This window comes from Ursus maritimus, unplaced genomic scaffold (genome assembly GCF_017311325.1).
Source record: "Ursus maritimus isolate PB19 unplaced genomic scaffold, ASM1731132v1 scaffold_15, whole genome shotgun sequence".
Taxonomy (NCBI): Eukaryota; Metazoa; Chordata; class Mammalia; order Carnivora; family Ursidae; genus Ursus; species Ursus maritimus.
In genome coordinates this window covers 27,891,053-27,906,978 of record NW_024423897.1, presented here as the reverse complement: position 1 = coordinate 27,906,978, position 15,926 = coordinate 27,891,053, and the positions used below count along the sequence as shown (strand labels likewise).

Below are 15,926 nucleotides of genomic sequence, written 5' to 3'. Positions count from 1 at the left end.
AAGAGTGATCAAAATATTATTAGCATTCCTTATCCTCAAGTGGTGAAATTCAGGGTGATTTCTTGGCACTTTTAAATTTGGGGGAATATGTTGCAACAATTGGTGCATGTGTGTGGTTTTTTTTAGAGCAATAACTTAATGTATTTAAACATAAAGTAATTATGCTCACTATAAAGAAATTGAAAAAAAGAAGGAAATTGAAACTACGTAGAATTGTATAAAGTAACAAGTGAAATTTTTTTCTCCTTTCCCCCAAATCTCAGTGTTCTCTGCCTTTCCCTTCAGACTTGTAAATGTTTTCACATTCGTACACCTGCATATGTAGCTGGTTTTGCTTGTGTGCTCGTGTGTCTGTGCAGTTATAGGACTTCAGGAGATGTCATTCAGGTGGTGCCTGGTTAGTAAGTCTGAAGATGCCTAAGATGCTTACCTGGTGATGTAATGTCATATCACCAGATAAATGTTCACCAGACCCATCTAATTCCTTTGCTAAGTGCATGCTCTTTCAACCACAGCAAGTTGTGTCTCAGCGTTCCACTCCAACCTTTTCCAGAACACATGTCCTCAGAGCACCAGGTGGACTTTGTAGGCCTTTTTTGACCCAGCCTCAGAAGTCACATGGTGGCACTTCCCACATATGTTGGTCAGAGCGGTCACAAGCCCGTGCATCTTTGAGGGTGGGGAATTAAGCTCCTAGACTCCATCCTGGTCCCTGAAGGAAAGAGTGACAAAGTCACATTGTAGAAAAGCCTATGGCTTGAGAAATATTGTTGCAACGATCTTTGAAAATACAATATGCCAAAATAACACTAAGAAAATAAACACCAGGGATATCTGGGAGAAATATTGTTGCAACGATCTTTGAAAATACAATATGCCAAAATAACACTAAGAAAATAAACACCAGGGATATCTGGGTGGCTCAGTCGGTTACACATCTGCCTTTGGCTCAGGTCATGATCCCAGCCAGGTCCTGGCATCGAGTCCACATCGGGCTCCCTGCTCAGCTGGAAGCCTGCTTCTCCCTCTGCCTGCTCTGCCTGCTGCTCCCCCTGCTTGTGCTCTCTTTCTGACAAATAAATATACAAAATCTTAAAAAAAAAAGAGAGAAAAAAAAAACACCAGCAAGAATAAAATAATACAGGAAGTAGAATAATGTAATTCAAAGGAGAAAACAAATTAAAATCAGCATAAATCAGATTCTGAATCTCATTAAAACGTAACACAATAAAAAACTAAAATAAAACCAATTTAAGAAAATACATCCTCAGCATTGATAAGGAAACACATACTAAGTCATCAAGTACCGTGAAGTAGCTTTGTCGTTGGCTTTCAGGCTGCAAGTGGAGGGGGTGGAGAGCAGGACAGTGCCTCTGAGGATAACAGCCTCTGCCTTTGCAAGTGGAGGGGTGGAGAGCAGGACAGTGCCTCTGAGGATAACAGCCTCTGCCTTTCTCCCAGAAGCGCACGTCTGAAACCCTAGGCCTTGTACCTCAGCTTGACCTTCTCCACCTCTGCATCTCTGGGGGATAGATTTCTCACTAGGAAAGAGTTACATTCATACCATTTGCAATGTATTCATTCTCATCAAGCCTTTACTGAAACAGCAACAACAAAAAAATGAACATACATCTCAATTTCTGGACAGTAGATGGGCATTTCCAAATAAAGCATAGAAAAATATCTATCCTAAAACAGCTATGACTCTTAGTTCTGTTCTGTCTAAAATCTGTCACAGTAAAAAGTCATGGCATTAACAGAGTAAGCTAAAACTTGTATCATAGACAAAAGAACTTGCATAATTTTTCTTTATTAGATGATACAGTAAATTCTACACAGAATTAAATATAGATCATCAATTCATGAAGTTAGTTTCAGTATAAATGTATTTTTCTGACCTTGTTCATGTTTCCCACTCCTTGCCTTCTCCTTCTGCTGACCAGATGGTAAGAATGGAAGTTTAAGCTCTACCAGCCTTTTAAAACCAAGTTTTAAGAATTTTCTAAATATGTCACTTTTGTGCAAGAGAATTTCCTATCCCTGTTTTCAGTACAGAGAAAACCAAGCTGGATTGTCTACATGCTACGTTCTAACACTATCCTTACTTCCCCCACCCCACTGACTTTCCACGCCAGGTCACAGCAGCTGCTGTGGTCGTCTGTGGCCTGATGCAGTGATGTCTTTGCCTCCAGTGGAACTTTGCAGTGCCAGTGGATTGTAATTTGAGGGGTATCACCCAGCTTTGTCCCTAAATTATTATTTTGCTGGTGTTTTTCAGGGATGAACAAGAAGCAGAAGGTGACAGCCAAAGATGAGCCGGCATCCAGCAGTAAAAGCAGCAGCACATCCCAGGTGTTGTAGCGACTCGAGGGGCCTCATGTGCTGAGTGAGCTCGAGCTTCACTAGCCAGCAGGGCTTCAACAAGCACTCAGGCTTTTTAAGTCCGCAAAATTAGTTTAAACGGCCACTCCTCACAAAGGCGTAAAACCGACCCTAAAATGTAAAAATCAAAACGCCTTTAGTCAGTAAATATTCAGCAAGTATTTATTCAGCTCCTGCTATAATGTTAGAGATTCCTGGGCATTGGGCTGTAGTGACAATCCAAAATAGAACCAAAAACAATAGAGAATTCCTGGGGGAGCCTACATTCTATTGAGTGGCTGTGGATAAATTAAATGTATGTTTAGCGAGAAAGAATGCTAGATGGTGGAGAGAAGTGGAGGAGAATCAGGGAAAAGCGCTATTGAATACGGTGGGATGGAAGGTGGGACCAGAATGAGTGTTGCCTGGGGTGGCCAGGAAAGGATGCTCCATCCCAGGTTATTGTGTCGATACCTATAGGCCGTGAGTGCATGAGCCATATGGGAGAAAGAACATTCCAGACAGAGAAAAGGACAAGCACAAATCCTTTATTGTTTCAGTGGAAACAACCATTGTGGACAAATGAGAAATCTACTTAAGGAAGAATGTGATTTTAAATTGGGGGGAAAAAAGTATAACTAGCCTAGATAACAAAAACAAAACTACAGATATTCTCCATGAGATTTTTCCTGAAACCTCTGGAGCTTAGTTAATGGTGCTGTAAACATGGGTTGGTTTTGGGTATGTTAGGTGATCTGGAATAACTGATTGTAGTGTTTGGAAAGATCATGCAATATTAATTTTGTTTCCCTTGAAATGAGGATGCCAGGCTTCCAGTAAAAATAAATTTGAGTTCTAATTCTATGATGTGAGGCTGTTAAACTTTAATTGAGCATTTTTAGTTCACTTATCTTGAGAGTGATTTAATAATGATTATGTACAGAAATTAAATGATACAACAAATATAGCTTGACATTAAGAAAGCAAGGATATTACTGCTAGTCTAGATAGGCCTTTTTTTTTAATCTGAAGCTATCTTAGTGGCTATTATTTTTTAATGATGATGAGTTCTTTTCTCACTTGAGCAACTGCCCTATTTTCACTCTGACTTTTAAATTCTTTTGGAATTTAGTCACAGAAAAAAGGACAGCAGTCCCAATTCCTGCAAAGCCGTAACTTAAAATGCATAGCCTTATGTGAAGGTAAGTTGAAAGTTTTACAAACCTCATAACGTTAATTCTCTATGTTATCTGTGTTTAAGAAAATAACTATATTTCCAGAATGCTCGAAATGGGCTAGTGAAAGCATTATTCCTAGTGACCTTCTCTAAGGGCACAGATGGAAAACAGGTACAATAGAGATCGTAAAGGTGAAAAACGAAGCAGAATTGGCAAGAATTCAGACAGTGCTGTATTTTATTCTTGGCAGATATCTCAGGATGGTAATTATATTTTTCTGATCAAGTATTGCTAATCTCTTTTGTGAATATGCCACCTTCCTCTTTAAGTTAGTTTTTGATGTGTAATACCGTGAAAAATGTGAAGAATGAACCAAGCACTAAGAAGAGAAACCAAAAGGTCTTTCTGCCTCTACACTGAAATTATTCCTCTGTTCCGAACTTGGGATAGGCAAATTGATAGGTGATTTGCAAGATCCCATACTTTTCTTTGTTCTTGCTATAAAAATCTGACCTTGACTAAAAAAGCTGGTGCTGGGAGTTTCAGTAGCCTCCATTAACTGCTTTTAAGTCTTCAACCCTTTATAGTTAATATAGGACACGAAGTTGCTTTCTGCATGGTCTCCAAGTCGGGGCCATTTGCTTTTGATAATATACAAGTGATTCCCTTCCTGTTGTTACACTGATGGAGTTTGAAACATTAAATTATCATGTGACATTTCATTGTTTTTACTGACACTTTTGATAGCTTATAAGGTTAAACATTTTTCATGTGTTAGTTTGTTCATGTGTATCCATAAGAGGAGGGCTATAGTAACTTAGAGTAAAATCATTCTTTAATTTTATCTTCCCACTTAACAGTGATCACCTCACCTGACCTGCACAAACATGGAGAGATATGGGTCGTCCCAAATACTGATCATGTCTGCACACGATTCTTTTTTGTGTAAGTGTAAAGGTTCAAATTTGTATGTTACTGTCTTCCCCATGAATGAGATAGTAGTGACCACATTATTATTTGGTCGCTTTAGTGGCTAGTAGGTAACAGACAGGTATTTTCTCATCATCCAAATGTTTCTGTTTTATTTTACTGAACTGTAAAAAACAGAGTGATGTGTAAATGCTGTTGACTTAGAAGAACTGAAGAAAAACATTCTGCCTCTTTAACGATCTGTGTGTGCATATATATATGTGTAGATAGACATACACATACAGACAGATGTAACATATAAACACATATGTACACATACATATATATCTTTAATTATTTATGGATTTAAAAAGTAGCATAAGTAGGAATGAAGAAAACAACAATGAGAATGTCCTGTCCCTATAAAAGGTTGATGATCTGGGGCGCCTGGGCGGCTCAGTCGGTTAAGTGTCTGCCTTCAGCTCAGGTCATGATCCCAGGGTCCTGGGATCGAGCCCCGCATCGGGCTAGCTGTTCAGCAGGGAGTCTGCTTCTCCCTGCCCCTCTGCCCCCTACCTTGTGTGTGCGCGCTCTCTCTCAAATAAATAAATAATTTTTTTTTTAAAGAGTTGATGATCTGCATTTCATGTAACATAGGCTGGCAATGCAGGGCATATTGATCTGGATTTTTTGACACAGCTATATCGTAAGACCTGCATGAAAATATAATAACATTATTTTTCATCTCTAAAATGAGCACAGTAGACTCGTCTCATTTTCACCCACTCTTGCTTGACTCCCAACCCTTTTCCTGCCTGTTCCTTCCTCATCCATAGTCCTATCTCAGGAAGGACCTCAGGGAAGAACAGAGTGTATCTGTTCTGTACTTTTATGTCGTCTTCTAAAGAGAAGATGGAAAAAAGCACTGGCTTGTTTTATAGGCCATGTCAAAATGACTGCCTCAAGATTGCTTCAGTATATAGTGTTAGCTGCAGCATGCTGGGCCTGCAGCGTGTCATCTGTTAGCTTATTGACAAACTGTTCACAATGCAAATTTTATGAACTGTCTGGTTTTCTTTGGGATAGTATGAAAACTGTGACTTTCTTATGATACTGATTTATGTATTATGCATTCATGCATCTTCTGTATTTTTGATACGTATTAATACATACATTATATATTGTGACACATATATGTATCTGTAGATTCTTTCTTCATGGCCAGGCAGCCAGGAGTAAGGCGGACAGAGCCTGCTTTGGTAAGACAGTTTGTGTCCAGGCTCACCAGTTAGGTGACCTTAGCCACGCTGCGTGACCGCTCTGAGCTTTATCAGTAGATAACAAGATAGGTCTACCTTACCAGGCAGAATCCCAACCGGAAACCTGTAGCCCATGAGAAATACCGAAATTTCTATCACCCACAAGTAGATTGCTTAAAAAGGTGTGGTTTATAGGGGCACCATGGTCTAGAGTAGTAACCCGGATCTAGTAACACCGAGGTGTTCTACATCCCCAGGGCCAAAAGGACGAGGACCAGAAACAGTTCCCAGAACCCAGTGGGAGAACCCTTTCTAGTTCAGCAGCTTTGAAAGGAGCCGGAGCCTTCAGTTGAGGGCCTTACGTAGTCCAACCTGCCCTTATGGGCCTGGACCCAAGGGAAACCTGAACTTTGCCCCCCTGCCAGTGTCCTGCTGGGACTCCCCATTGGTCAAACCCTGCCAGAAAGTAGAGGGCAAGCGAGCTAACTGACAGAGTTCATACATCTCAGTCTCCTGGGTCAGAATGCAAGGTAGAGAAGGATGCCATGTGGGTCTGGAGGTTCCTAGCGAAGCTATCTGCATGCAATTTTAAGATTATTATGAGGACAAAGTTAGCACAGCACAGGTCTTCATTGAAAGGCACTCACTAGGAGTGCCTGGGTGGCTCAGTTGCTTAAGCGTTTGCCTTCGGCTCAGGTCATGATCTCAGGGTCCTGGGATCGAGCCCTGCATCGGGCTCCCTGCTCAGCGGGAAGTCTGCTTTTCCCTCTCCCTCTCCCTCTGTGCTCTCACACTCTCAAATAAAAAAATTTAAAAATCTTAAAAAAAAAAAAAAGAAGAAGAAGAAAGGCACTCATTAAATTTTACCCCCCTCTTCTTTCTTGACCATCAGGACTATTATTCTCTGTTAGAAGATTGGCCTTCCAAAAGACACATCCAATCACAAAGTTGTTTGATTGTGTGACCTTATGATTTAGATGGAAAAGTAACTCCAAAATCCTTTCCTTAGCCTGATGTTAATCAGTTAATTTACTCCTCTTAGTATTTTGCTAAAATTCAAATTTATTAAGCTAAATAAACAATTTTAGGCAGTAAGCATTCTAGTGTTATTTTTTGAGATTTTACATAAATTATATGTAAAATAAACCTGTAGGGATGTATGTGTCACGTGTGTGTCTGGAGCAATGGATTTCTGTATTTATTAGAAAAAAAATGAGGAAAGACCATCTGAAGAAAAGAGAATAAATTCTTCCAGTATACTTACTTCCCAAATAGTGTAAAGAAAAAAAATCTATTAAGATAATGATTTTCATTTCTTTATAAATATAGATGAGATTTCATCCTTCTCTGCACCCTCAGGAGAGAAGGGACTAATTAAGGAAAATTGATAAGATTCAAACACATCAGAAGCAGAATCCATTCACTAATTAATGTACATTCTAATTACAACATCAGCTTCTTTATAAAATATATAATCACAGAGTTCTATGAGTGATGTGCCTCCCCAGTGAGTGATAACATCTAGAAAAAGATAAATTGATGAGGAAGAAGTGAGTTATCACAAATATACTGTTATCAGACAGAAAATCTCATTTTCTTATTCTCATTTTATTCTGGTTTTTTAAATTAACATCATCTAATTCCTTATGTTAGACGTACAGCCTGAAGACTAGGATATAAATTACTGTGGCTTCCTTTTTTGATTTATTATTAAGTGAAACTACAAAAAATCAAAATAATTTCCATGCTAATCTGATTTCTACAATGGAGATAATAAAACAGTTGTTTAATATCCTAATCATAGTCTTGCCAACAAGTAAACAACAACACAGAATGAGAGAAGAATTGGGGGGATATTTTAGGGAACAGACTACTATATCAAAAAAAATTGAAAGTAAAATTTAAAGGAAGAGATCACTTAGAAAAAAAAGAATGAGTTTGAAAAATTTTGTTGGATAATTTCAAAATGAATAAACAATCAAATTTTAATGGTTCAGGCAAAATGTAATAATTCAGATGTTATAAACACATTCTAGCCAATTCTAGGGATTATTGATAAAGTTTGATTTCATTATTGGCCTTGAGACACGTGTGTACAAAGGCATTAAGGCCAATATACAGAAATAAGGCAACAGTTTTTAAAAAGGTCTGGAAGCTGGGCTTAAGCAGGAGATGCAAAAACCAAATGGACATACTGTGCTCTAGTCATAGTCAACAAAAGTGTTTATTTCACAGTGAACGGGGAATTTTAGAGCAAGAGAGGAAGACTTACTATTGGCTATTTTCCATAAATAGGATTAAATAATAAAATCAAAGAGAAGGTAGTTAATCATTTGGCACGTTAAGAGAGTAGGTGTGTCATGTGCCATGGGCTCCCCCAGGCTACCCACCCTCTCCACCCCCACCACAGTGAAAATGGTGAGAGTATATGTCTTCTTCCTCAACTCTCTGGAGCAAGGAAAGGTTAACTGCTAGGTATGTATATCTTGCTTATTTGATATTACAACCTACCTACCTGTTTAATACGTTGGTGTTTCTTTGATTTAGAGCAGGCAGGTCTGCAAAATCAATTGTTGCCATGTTTTGTCTATTAGATAAATTTAAGGCATACAGCCTCTCCTATTTTTCAAGACCTGCCAATAAGCTCAGAAACTTAAGAATGGGAAGGATCAAATCAGACAGTTCTGCAGAAAAGAGATGGGGTATTTTCAGGTTCTTGAGTCAGGCAGATCTCAGTGCTAAATAAATTTCAGGAATTCTTATCCAAAATCTATCTTTTAAGGTCTAGCTCAAATACCACTTCTTCCAGGAAGCTCCTAATCAAAACTAATCTCTCTTCCCGGTGTTCCTGCAGCTCACACTGCAGCACTTCCGTTTAAAATGCAGTTTTTTCATTGTATCTGACTTTTCCATGAGGCTGTCACGTCCGAAAGGGCTGACTCCTACTCTTGCTTTTCTTGTACTATCCTGCTGGGATCTGATGCATGGTTGCTTGTCAGTACATTCTTAATGAATGAACAAAGCAAAGCTAAAAAGGAAAATATTTTGGATTATGTATGGTTTTTACATTTGGTCAAAGTTTGAAATCCATCTAAAGAGGCAGATACAAGAAAAATTTGTAAAATAAGAACTGTATAATGGCCATTCAGTGAAAAGAAAGATAACTTTCATCATTTTGCAAAAAACAAACAAACACCCAAACACACACTGTTTGAATGGGAACATAGTGAGGAGACAGACAAGTTATTTATAAAGTTGGAAGACAAACCATTCAGTCATGGCTCAGTGAACCTGTGTGACATAAGCTGTATGACATCAAGGTGATACGATCGGGAACTTTGCTTTATCCCCAGCCTATAATAAATCCAATTTCTCTGTCTGCAACCCAGATCCCGTTCCAAGATTTAAACTGCCACATCACTCTCCCGCTTAGAACTCTTTAGGAGCTGCTTGCTTCTTATAAGATGAAGTCCAGTCTCCTTTACAAAGGGAGCCAACTCACTCCCCATCCCTTTGTTCTTTCTTCAGCACCACTGCATTGGAGGTCAAGGAGATCTAGCCCGCAGCCTCGCGGCCCCCAGTTTTCATTGCCCACAGTTTCTTACCTCTAGATGTTACGCTTCACGACCTAAACTGTATGCTATGATTCCCACGCTTGCATGCTTTTCCTTTCCTTTCTCCGATAAACTTGGGATTCTCTCTTCCTCTCTCCCCTCCACTAATTTATCTAATTTCCACTCCTCTTTTAAATTTTAGCGTTTGCCTTCCCTCCTCCCAGAAACGTTCCTTGACTCCATTGTGCTACTCCTTGGTGTTACTGTGTGATGTCGTGGGCTTGTTTTTATCATTGGGTTATTCTTTCTTATGTAGGGTCTTCTCCATTATTTGACATACATCTTGAGGTCAGGGACTGTATGGCTCATTTGTCTTTGTGTGCCCAGCACAGTGCTTGGCAGAGAAGTGGGAATGAATGAAATGCCCACACTTAACTGCTCTCTAGGTATTTCCCCTCAAAAAGTCTGCTCATACCTTAAAATCCGTATGTACAAAGCGAAACCCATTATTGCTAAATCCCCGAGTTAAGTTCTTGGCTTCCCCCAATCTATGCAGTAATTTTACTCAAAGACACTTGCAACCCTGAGCTGTAGTTTTTAATATCTTCTTACTTGACGCTATAGTCATCAGCCCCCATGTCTATCTTTATACAGTTTTCTCCTTTCAATACCTTTATTTCCATGGATATATCATTCTTTGCCCCAGAGTCCATCAAAAGATTAGTAGTTATTCTCCAGGCTTTGAATTTCATCATTGCCCCTAATCTATCTTGTACAATGCCAAATTTATTGAACATTAACATTATTACACTAGTGATACACGTTCATTGTATAGAAACTGAAATCAAAGGTAAGCAAAAAAGAAGAAAGTCACCCATAACACCCCCTCTTGGATTTAGCTACAGTTAATCTTTTGGTGTATAGCCTACATTTCTGTGCATATAAAATTTCTGAAGATCATACTATTTATATCACATTAACATTCCTAAAGCAGAGTCTTGATTATATCTTGTTCCTACACTCTGGTAGTTTTTAACAAATAAAGACATGATATTCTGCAACATAGAGCCCTTTTTATCTTACTTCAATGACCCATACAAACCATTGATCGAATAAAATTATTATCCAAGGCGTTTCTTGAAAACAACTTGGAATTATTTTTCCCACTACCGTGCCTTTGCTCAGTGAGTCCACATGGTGAGCCTTCCCGCCAGCTCCACCGTAGCTGATCTCCGAAGGCTCAACTATATGGTCTTTTCCGCGGGGTCTTTCCTGACATCCCAGTCAGGACAGGATGTCTGTCTTTACTCTAAATTTTACTCGTCCTTGCTCATCCTAAAATCGCTCGTCCTTGCTGCCTGTCTTACAGTTATTTGCATAACTCTGTTATCTTCCTAGTAAAATGCAAACTCTGTTCTCAGACACACTTCACACGTAGTACGTGAGAGCAGCGACAAAGACTGGAACGTTCCAACGTAATGAAGAAATTGTACATGGGCAGTGACATAGACAGTACTCTTAAAACATCAGATACCTTAAGGAACTTTGGAGAAGTGCTGGATATCATTCAGTTCACGGTGAATTTTAACCTCTCTATTGCCCATGAGAAACAATGCTATCGTTTCTGGGTTCCAGTTTCAGGGAGTCCAGAAAAAAATTGACGTGTGCCGTTCTTTAAAGCTGTCACAAAGCTGCTACCTCAGTTTGGGAATAGAACTTGTGAGTGAGTTCAGAAGTTTTTATCCAGGAAATTTCCTAACATACCCAGAGAGTTCCAGACAGCTAAATTCTCTCTGTTTTCTTTATTTTCTTTCTCATTGCTTTTAAAGCAAATTGGCTTATTTTTTATTAAAATTTTAGTAATCCTTTAGTGCTCCTGGGAACTTAAGTAATTTTTGTCTCCTTTTAGATGGTTTCATTATTACTTCTTCTGAAAACCCCAGTCAAGTGTATCATTTCCCTATTGATACCATTCTTGCTCCATTTCTTTTTTTTCATCTTTTGCTTTCTGGACATAAATGAACTTCACTGTTAAATTAGCAATTGAGTGTTTCTCTGTAATACTAATAAATAGCTGCAGAGTAATCTATATGTCCTCTTGTAATTTCACTAGTAATGCATATATCTAACCATCTGACCCAGTCAAATGGTAGTTTGTCTTTCCTTTATTATTATATATGCTTCATAGTTTAAGACACCTGAATGCCTGTGGCCAGTTTTATCCTTCCAGCCCACAACTGTTATGCTTCCTTGTGGGCTTCATAAACAATGGAAGGATATGCATTTTTCTTAATACTTTCAATCTCCATCTCAATCTCTCACCCTTGCTCTCTACTCTCTACTCGCTTTTGCCCCGGGCTCTTTCTGTCCTAAATTATTATTGTTTATTTAAACAGTGTGAGTCTCATCTTCTCTCTATTAACTACAAATGCTTTTCAGGTACCAATGAACACATAGTATTTAGGGATAGCAAACCCTTCCATTTGGTGGAAATAGAGTGTTGGGGGAGTGGGACAAGATTGGAGAGGAAGTTTAGGTTTGGGTTATGAAGGACCCTGGTGCGCCATGCCAGTGCCATTGGCTTTTGTCCTGCAAGTGAAGTGGAGGCCATTTGTATCACTTTAGCAGAGCAGAAAGTAGTCTTCTAGGAGGGACGATGGGGCTAAGCGTGGAGACTAAGAGATCAGTTACAGTGTTCTTACAATCATCTAGGTCAGTGTTTCTCACTCCAAAAGAAAATGTGTTTGACATTGTGACTTTGGAAAAGACAATGCTTACTTTGTGTGGTGCACTCAGTATTCTATGTCCTATTCTATTCTAATTTCATTGAAAAATGCTAGCCCGACAATCTAAGTTAATTTCAGAACCCACTAATTGTACATAACCTGCAACTTGAAAATCACTTATTTAGACGAATGATAATGAAGCCCTAAACAGAGGTAATGGCATCAAGTGGAGAGAAGATGCGACTGGGAATAATTAGGAAAACAGAAGCAAGATAACTTGGTGATTTATTGAATTTAGGCACATGGAAGAGCCAAAAATGACTGAAGTTCTCTTGTTGAGAGACTGGGTAGATGATGGTACTCCAAATTGAGATTTTGATAGAGTTAAAAAAGCAGTCTTGGGGTGAAAAATTAAGTTCAGTTTTGAATACACTGGATTTGTGATTTCTGTGGGAAAATTATAGTTAGGGAAAGATGTAAGGATTAGAGATATAGTTTAGGAATCAGCATGTGGGTGATAATTAAAGCAGCGGGAGAGACTGAAATAATTGAGAGTTTGCATTTCATGAAAAGAGAAAACACTGAGAGTGAATCGTGGATAAAACCAGCATTGGAATGGGAGGCCAGGGAAGAGGATGCAATGAAGGAAACGGAGAATTAGTAAAGGACCAGCTAGGGAGTGAGGAGGTAGTATAGCTTCAGGAAAAAGAGCAGTCAACTGTATCAGATACTGCGGGATGTAGCAAGTAAAAAATGAATGCCTCATCTAAGAGGCCATGGGTAACCATTGTCCGGAGTTTGAGTAGAGTGGTAGGGTCAGAAGAATGATTGCTGTGGCTTGAGGAAAACACGAGCAGTTAGAATGTATTGTAGACAAATCTCAAAGGTCAGCTTTTAATAGAAAGGAATAGAGCTGGTGGTAGTACGTAGGCTGGGTATCAGTTAAGCCAAGAATATCTTACTCAACTTTGTGCCCAGTCTATAGAGGACGCAGATGCCGCAGAGACAGACCAAACATAAATGCATATTAGGAAAAGAAGGAGAGAGCTGTGTAGACTGCTGTGCATAACTGGCACTCTGGTTTTGTCTCTCCATTCGCTTTTTGGCAGTGTCTTTTTGCTTTCCAAAATCCAAATCCTTGAGGAACTAGCTAGATTGGCTTGGTAAATTCCATTATGTCCCTCGGGATGAGCCTGCAAGCCAGGTTGCCGTTATGGATGGCTTCGTTTACTCTTCGTCCCAGGGGGTAGCCAGGATGTACACAAAACCAGTATAATATGTTGTACTTGCCCAATAAAATGTCACTTTTACACAGTTTGCCACAAAGCACCAAATTAGATTTGGACAGTGCTTAAAGCATTTTACTTCAGCATTCTCCATTTAATTAACAGAGCACTTACAGTTCGATCTCCTGGGAAAATCATTATAAGTGGGCCGTGTACCACATATCCCTTTATTTTCTTCTCGGTAACGTTTCACCTTTGTCTTTTACGTACACGTGTGCGCATGCGTGCGTGCCTGTGTGCGTACTTCTATGGATAGAATTAACCAAGTTGATAGGCGACCGTGGGTCAGTCCTTAGAGTTTAAACTTGATACAAATGCAGTTATCACTAGGTGTTTGAGCGGTGGATTATGTAAGGACCCGAGTTCTCATTGCTGTATGTCATCTATTCCATTTTCCTGTATTGTGCTGTTTCAGGAGAATTTTTATGTGGTGAGAAGACAGTGGAGCGCATAAATCTTTGAGACTGCTTCCACCCCTGGTTATCTATTTTGAAGTAATTACCACTGCTCGAAAGCTTCTGTCTTGAAGCCATTTTTACAAAGTAAAATGAATTCATCACCTATTTGACTTCTGTATCTTATCACGGAAGTTAAAAAATTCATTCTTGGGAAATTCTTTCCTATTGCCCAAGGAAGTTTATTTGAGGCAATGAATAATTATCTAAAACACAACTCTTTCTTTCTAAGACTAGTAGTCACTGTCCTTTAATGTTACATTTCCACTTCTGTAGTTTAGCGAAACTTAGCGCACACGCTGTGTGAAGTACCAGCATAGATAAGAACATCTTCTAGAGTCAGACTACACTGAGCCACCAGTGGAAAGGGAAAAAGGCTGCACTGATCACAGGGGAATAATAATGAGAAAGCAGGCCTGGCGAAGGAGAGCGGCAGAACGTGAAGTAATTTCTAAGGGTGTCACAGATCAGAAAATAAACGAAAGAGCGAAGCGGGAGTGGGGCTCACAAGGCTCGAACCTAAGGAACCGAAGCTGAAGCTGGTGTGTTCTTTCACGGTGGGCTTTGTAGAACAGCTGCCGCGGGAAATGCCCGCCAGGCGAAGACACAGGCAGTGCTTTCTGTGGCAATGAAAAAGTTATGATTAAAAAGGAAGGAAGGAAGGGGCAGATCAGGGCGTGATGTAGGATAATCTTGTGCTTCGTCAGGCAGGCTCTTCTGCGTTTATGAATGCGAACACAAATACAGCTGAGAAATAACGTCTTCACTATTGATTCCCTTTGGCTATATTTTAGTTATCAAATGGCATTTCGAAGGGGGTCTAAGTGCTTTTTTGAGTGTTGCATCTACTTAAAAATGCCTTATGTTTCTTTTTTGTGTTTTAGCTATGAAGATGGTCAAGTTGGAGATGCTAATATTAACACACAAGAAGGAGGCATTCACAAAGAGATCCTTCGAGTAATTGGTAATCAAACTGCTACTGGTTAAAGGACACCATTTAATTAACATGATTTGAAAGCCTTCCTCGGGTTCAAAGCTGGATTTTGAACTGAAGAAGATGATAAAATAATTTATTGTTATTATAAACAAAAGTAACGCTTTGAATACTGATTTTTTTCTTAGTATTTCTAAGTATCTCATTAAGTACCTAAAATGGTATAAAATTTATCAATTGTAGGGTTATGGAATCTAGTAATAAAATTACAACAGCACTTAAACTGAAGTTTGGGCTGCTCACACAATAAACAGATTGAAAAAACAGTTTTGCGCTGATATTTTTATATTAAACTCTTTAATTGGAAATTTGGTATTATATACCGACATTTTAGGTTACCAAAATAGAACTGAGAACATTTTATAATGACGTCTAAATCTAAATCTATACAGTACTTTGCAATAAGTATGTTTGCACATTCTGATGTGCTATTTAATTAGTGGTATGAACATTCAAATGTTTTGGGGAGGGATGTTTCCTAGTCTCCTGTTATTTTTTTTCTTATACAAAAACAATTAGGTCTTAGATGCAGTGCTTTGCCCAAGAGTATGTAATGTACATATCTATAGACTGATGCATCAAAATGTGTGGTCGTGCATATACGTGTGTATATGCACATATATGTGTGTATATGCACATATATGTGCTTTGACAACAGAGATGGCCCGGCTCCATGATTCTATGCTCATTTAGTGAAAAGAAAATAATATTCAGTAAGCAGTAAATCTGGACATAAACCAAGATATGAGTCAGATTGTCCACCATCCATTCACCGAAGATATTTAGAAACAATTTTTCTATTTGTTTAAGTAATTTCCCCTTCAGTTAAAATTCAGCTCTTTTATAATGTTATCTAACAGTTATATTTTGGGGAACACAGATGCCCCAGGTGGACTAAATGTATATTCAAATGATTATATGTTTAAAAGAAGGGTCTCAGAATTTAAACAAACAGTATATATTTTTTATTTCCTACAATGGAACATTTTAAAAATTTATTTATACCACACCAGCATTTTTTATATTTTTTCATCTAATACCTCTGCTTATTTTTTTTCGTATTGAGAAAGAAGACAAACTTGAACTTTTATATTAAAAGAACACAAATAAGTTTATAGAGAATAATAACACCAGCTCTTATCATTTTCCTTTCAAGAGTCATGTGCTCATCAAAATCATTTCTATTTCTTTGGGTCCTAAAGTT

The 15,926-nt window shown here is 38.6% G+C and overlaps 1 protein-coding gene across 2 annotated transcripts in view; it reads left to right on the top strand.

Moving 5' to 3' along the window:
- The window catches only part of PARP8 (poly(ADP-ribose) polymerase family member 8), a 174,555-nt gene extending 159,567 nt beyond the window's left edge, over nucleotides 1-14,988 (top strand). The window contains exons 24-27 of one of the 2 annotated variants that reach the window (XM_008692558.2): nucleotides 2,279-2,352; nucleotides 3,494-3,563; nucleotides 4,400-4,484; nucleotides 14,613-14,988. In XM_008692558.2, the coding sequence (XP_008690780.2) occupies nucleotides 2,279-2,352; nucleotides 3,494-3,563; nucleotides 4,400-4,484; nucleotides 14,613-14,715 (332 nt within the window). In that variant the 3' untranslated portion in view covers nucleotides 14,716-14,988. Of the gene's footprint in view, nucleotides 1-2,278; nucleotides 2,387-3,493; nucleotides 3,564-4,399; nucleotides 4,485-14,612 lie in introns of those variants that run through there. The other variant, XR_005834861.1, reaches the window with a different exon arrangement.
- Nucleotides 14,989-15,926: the final 938 nt, after the last annotated feature.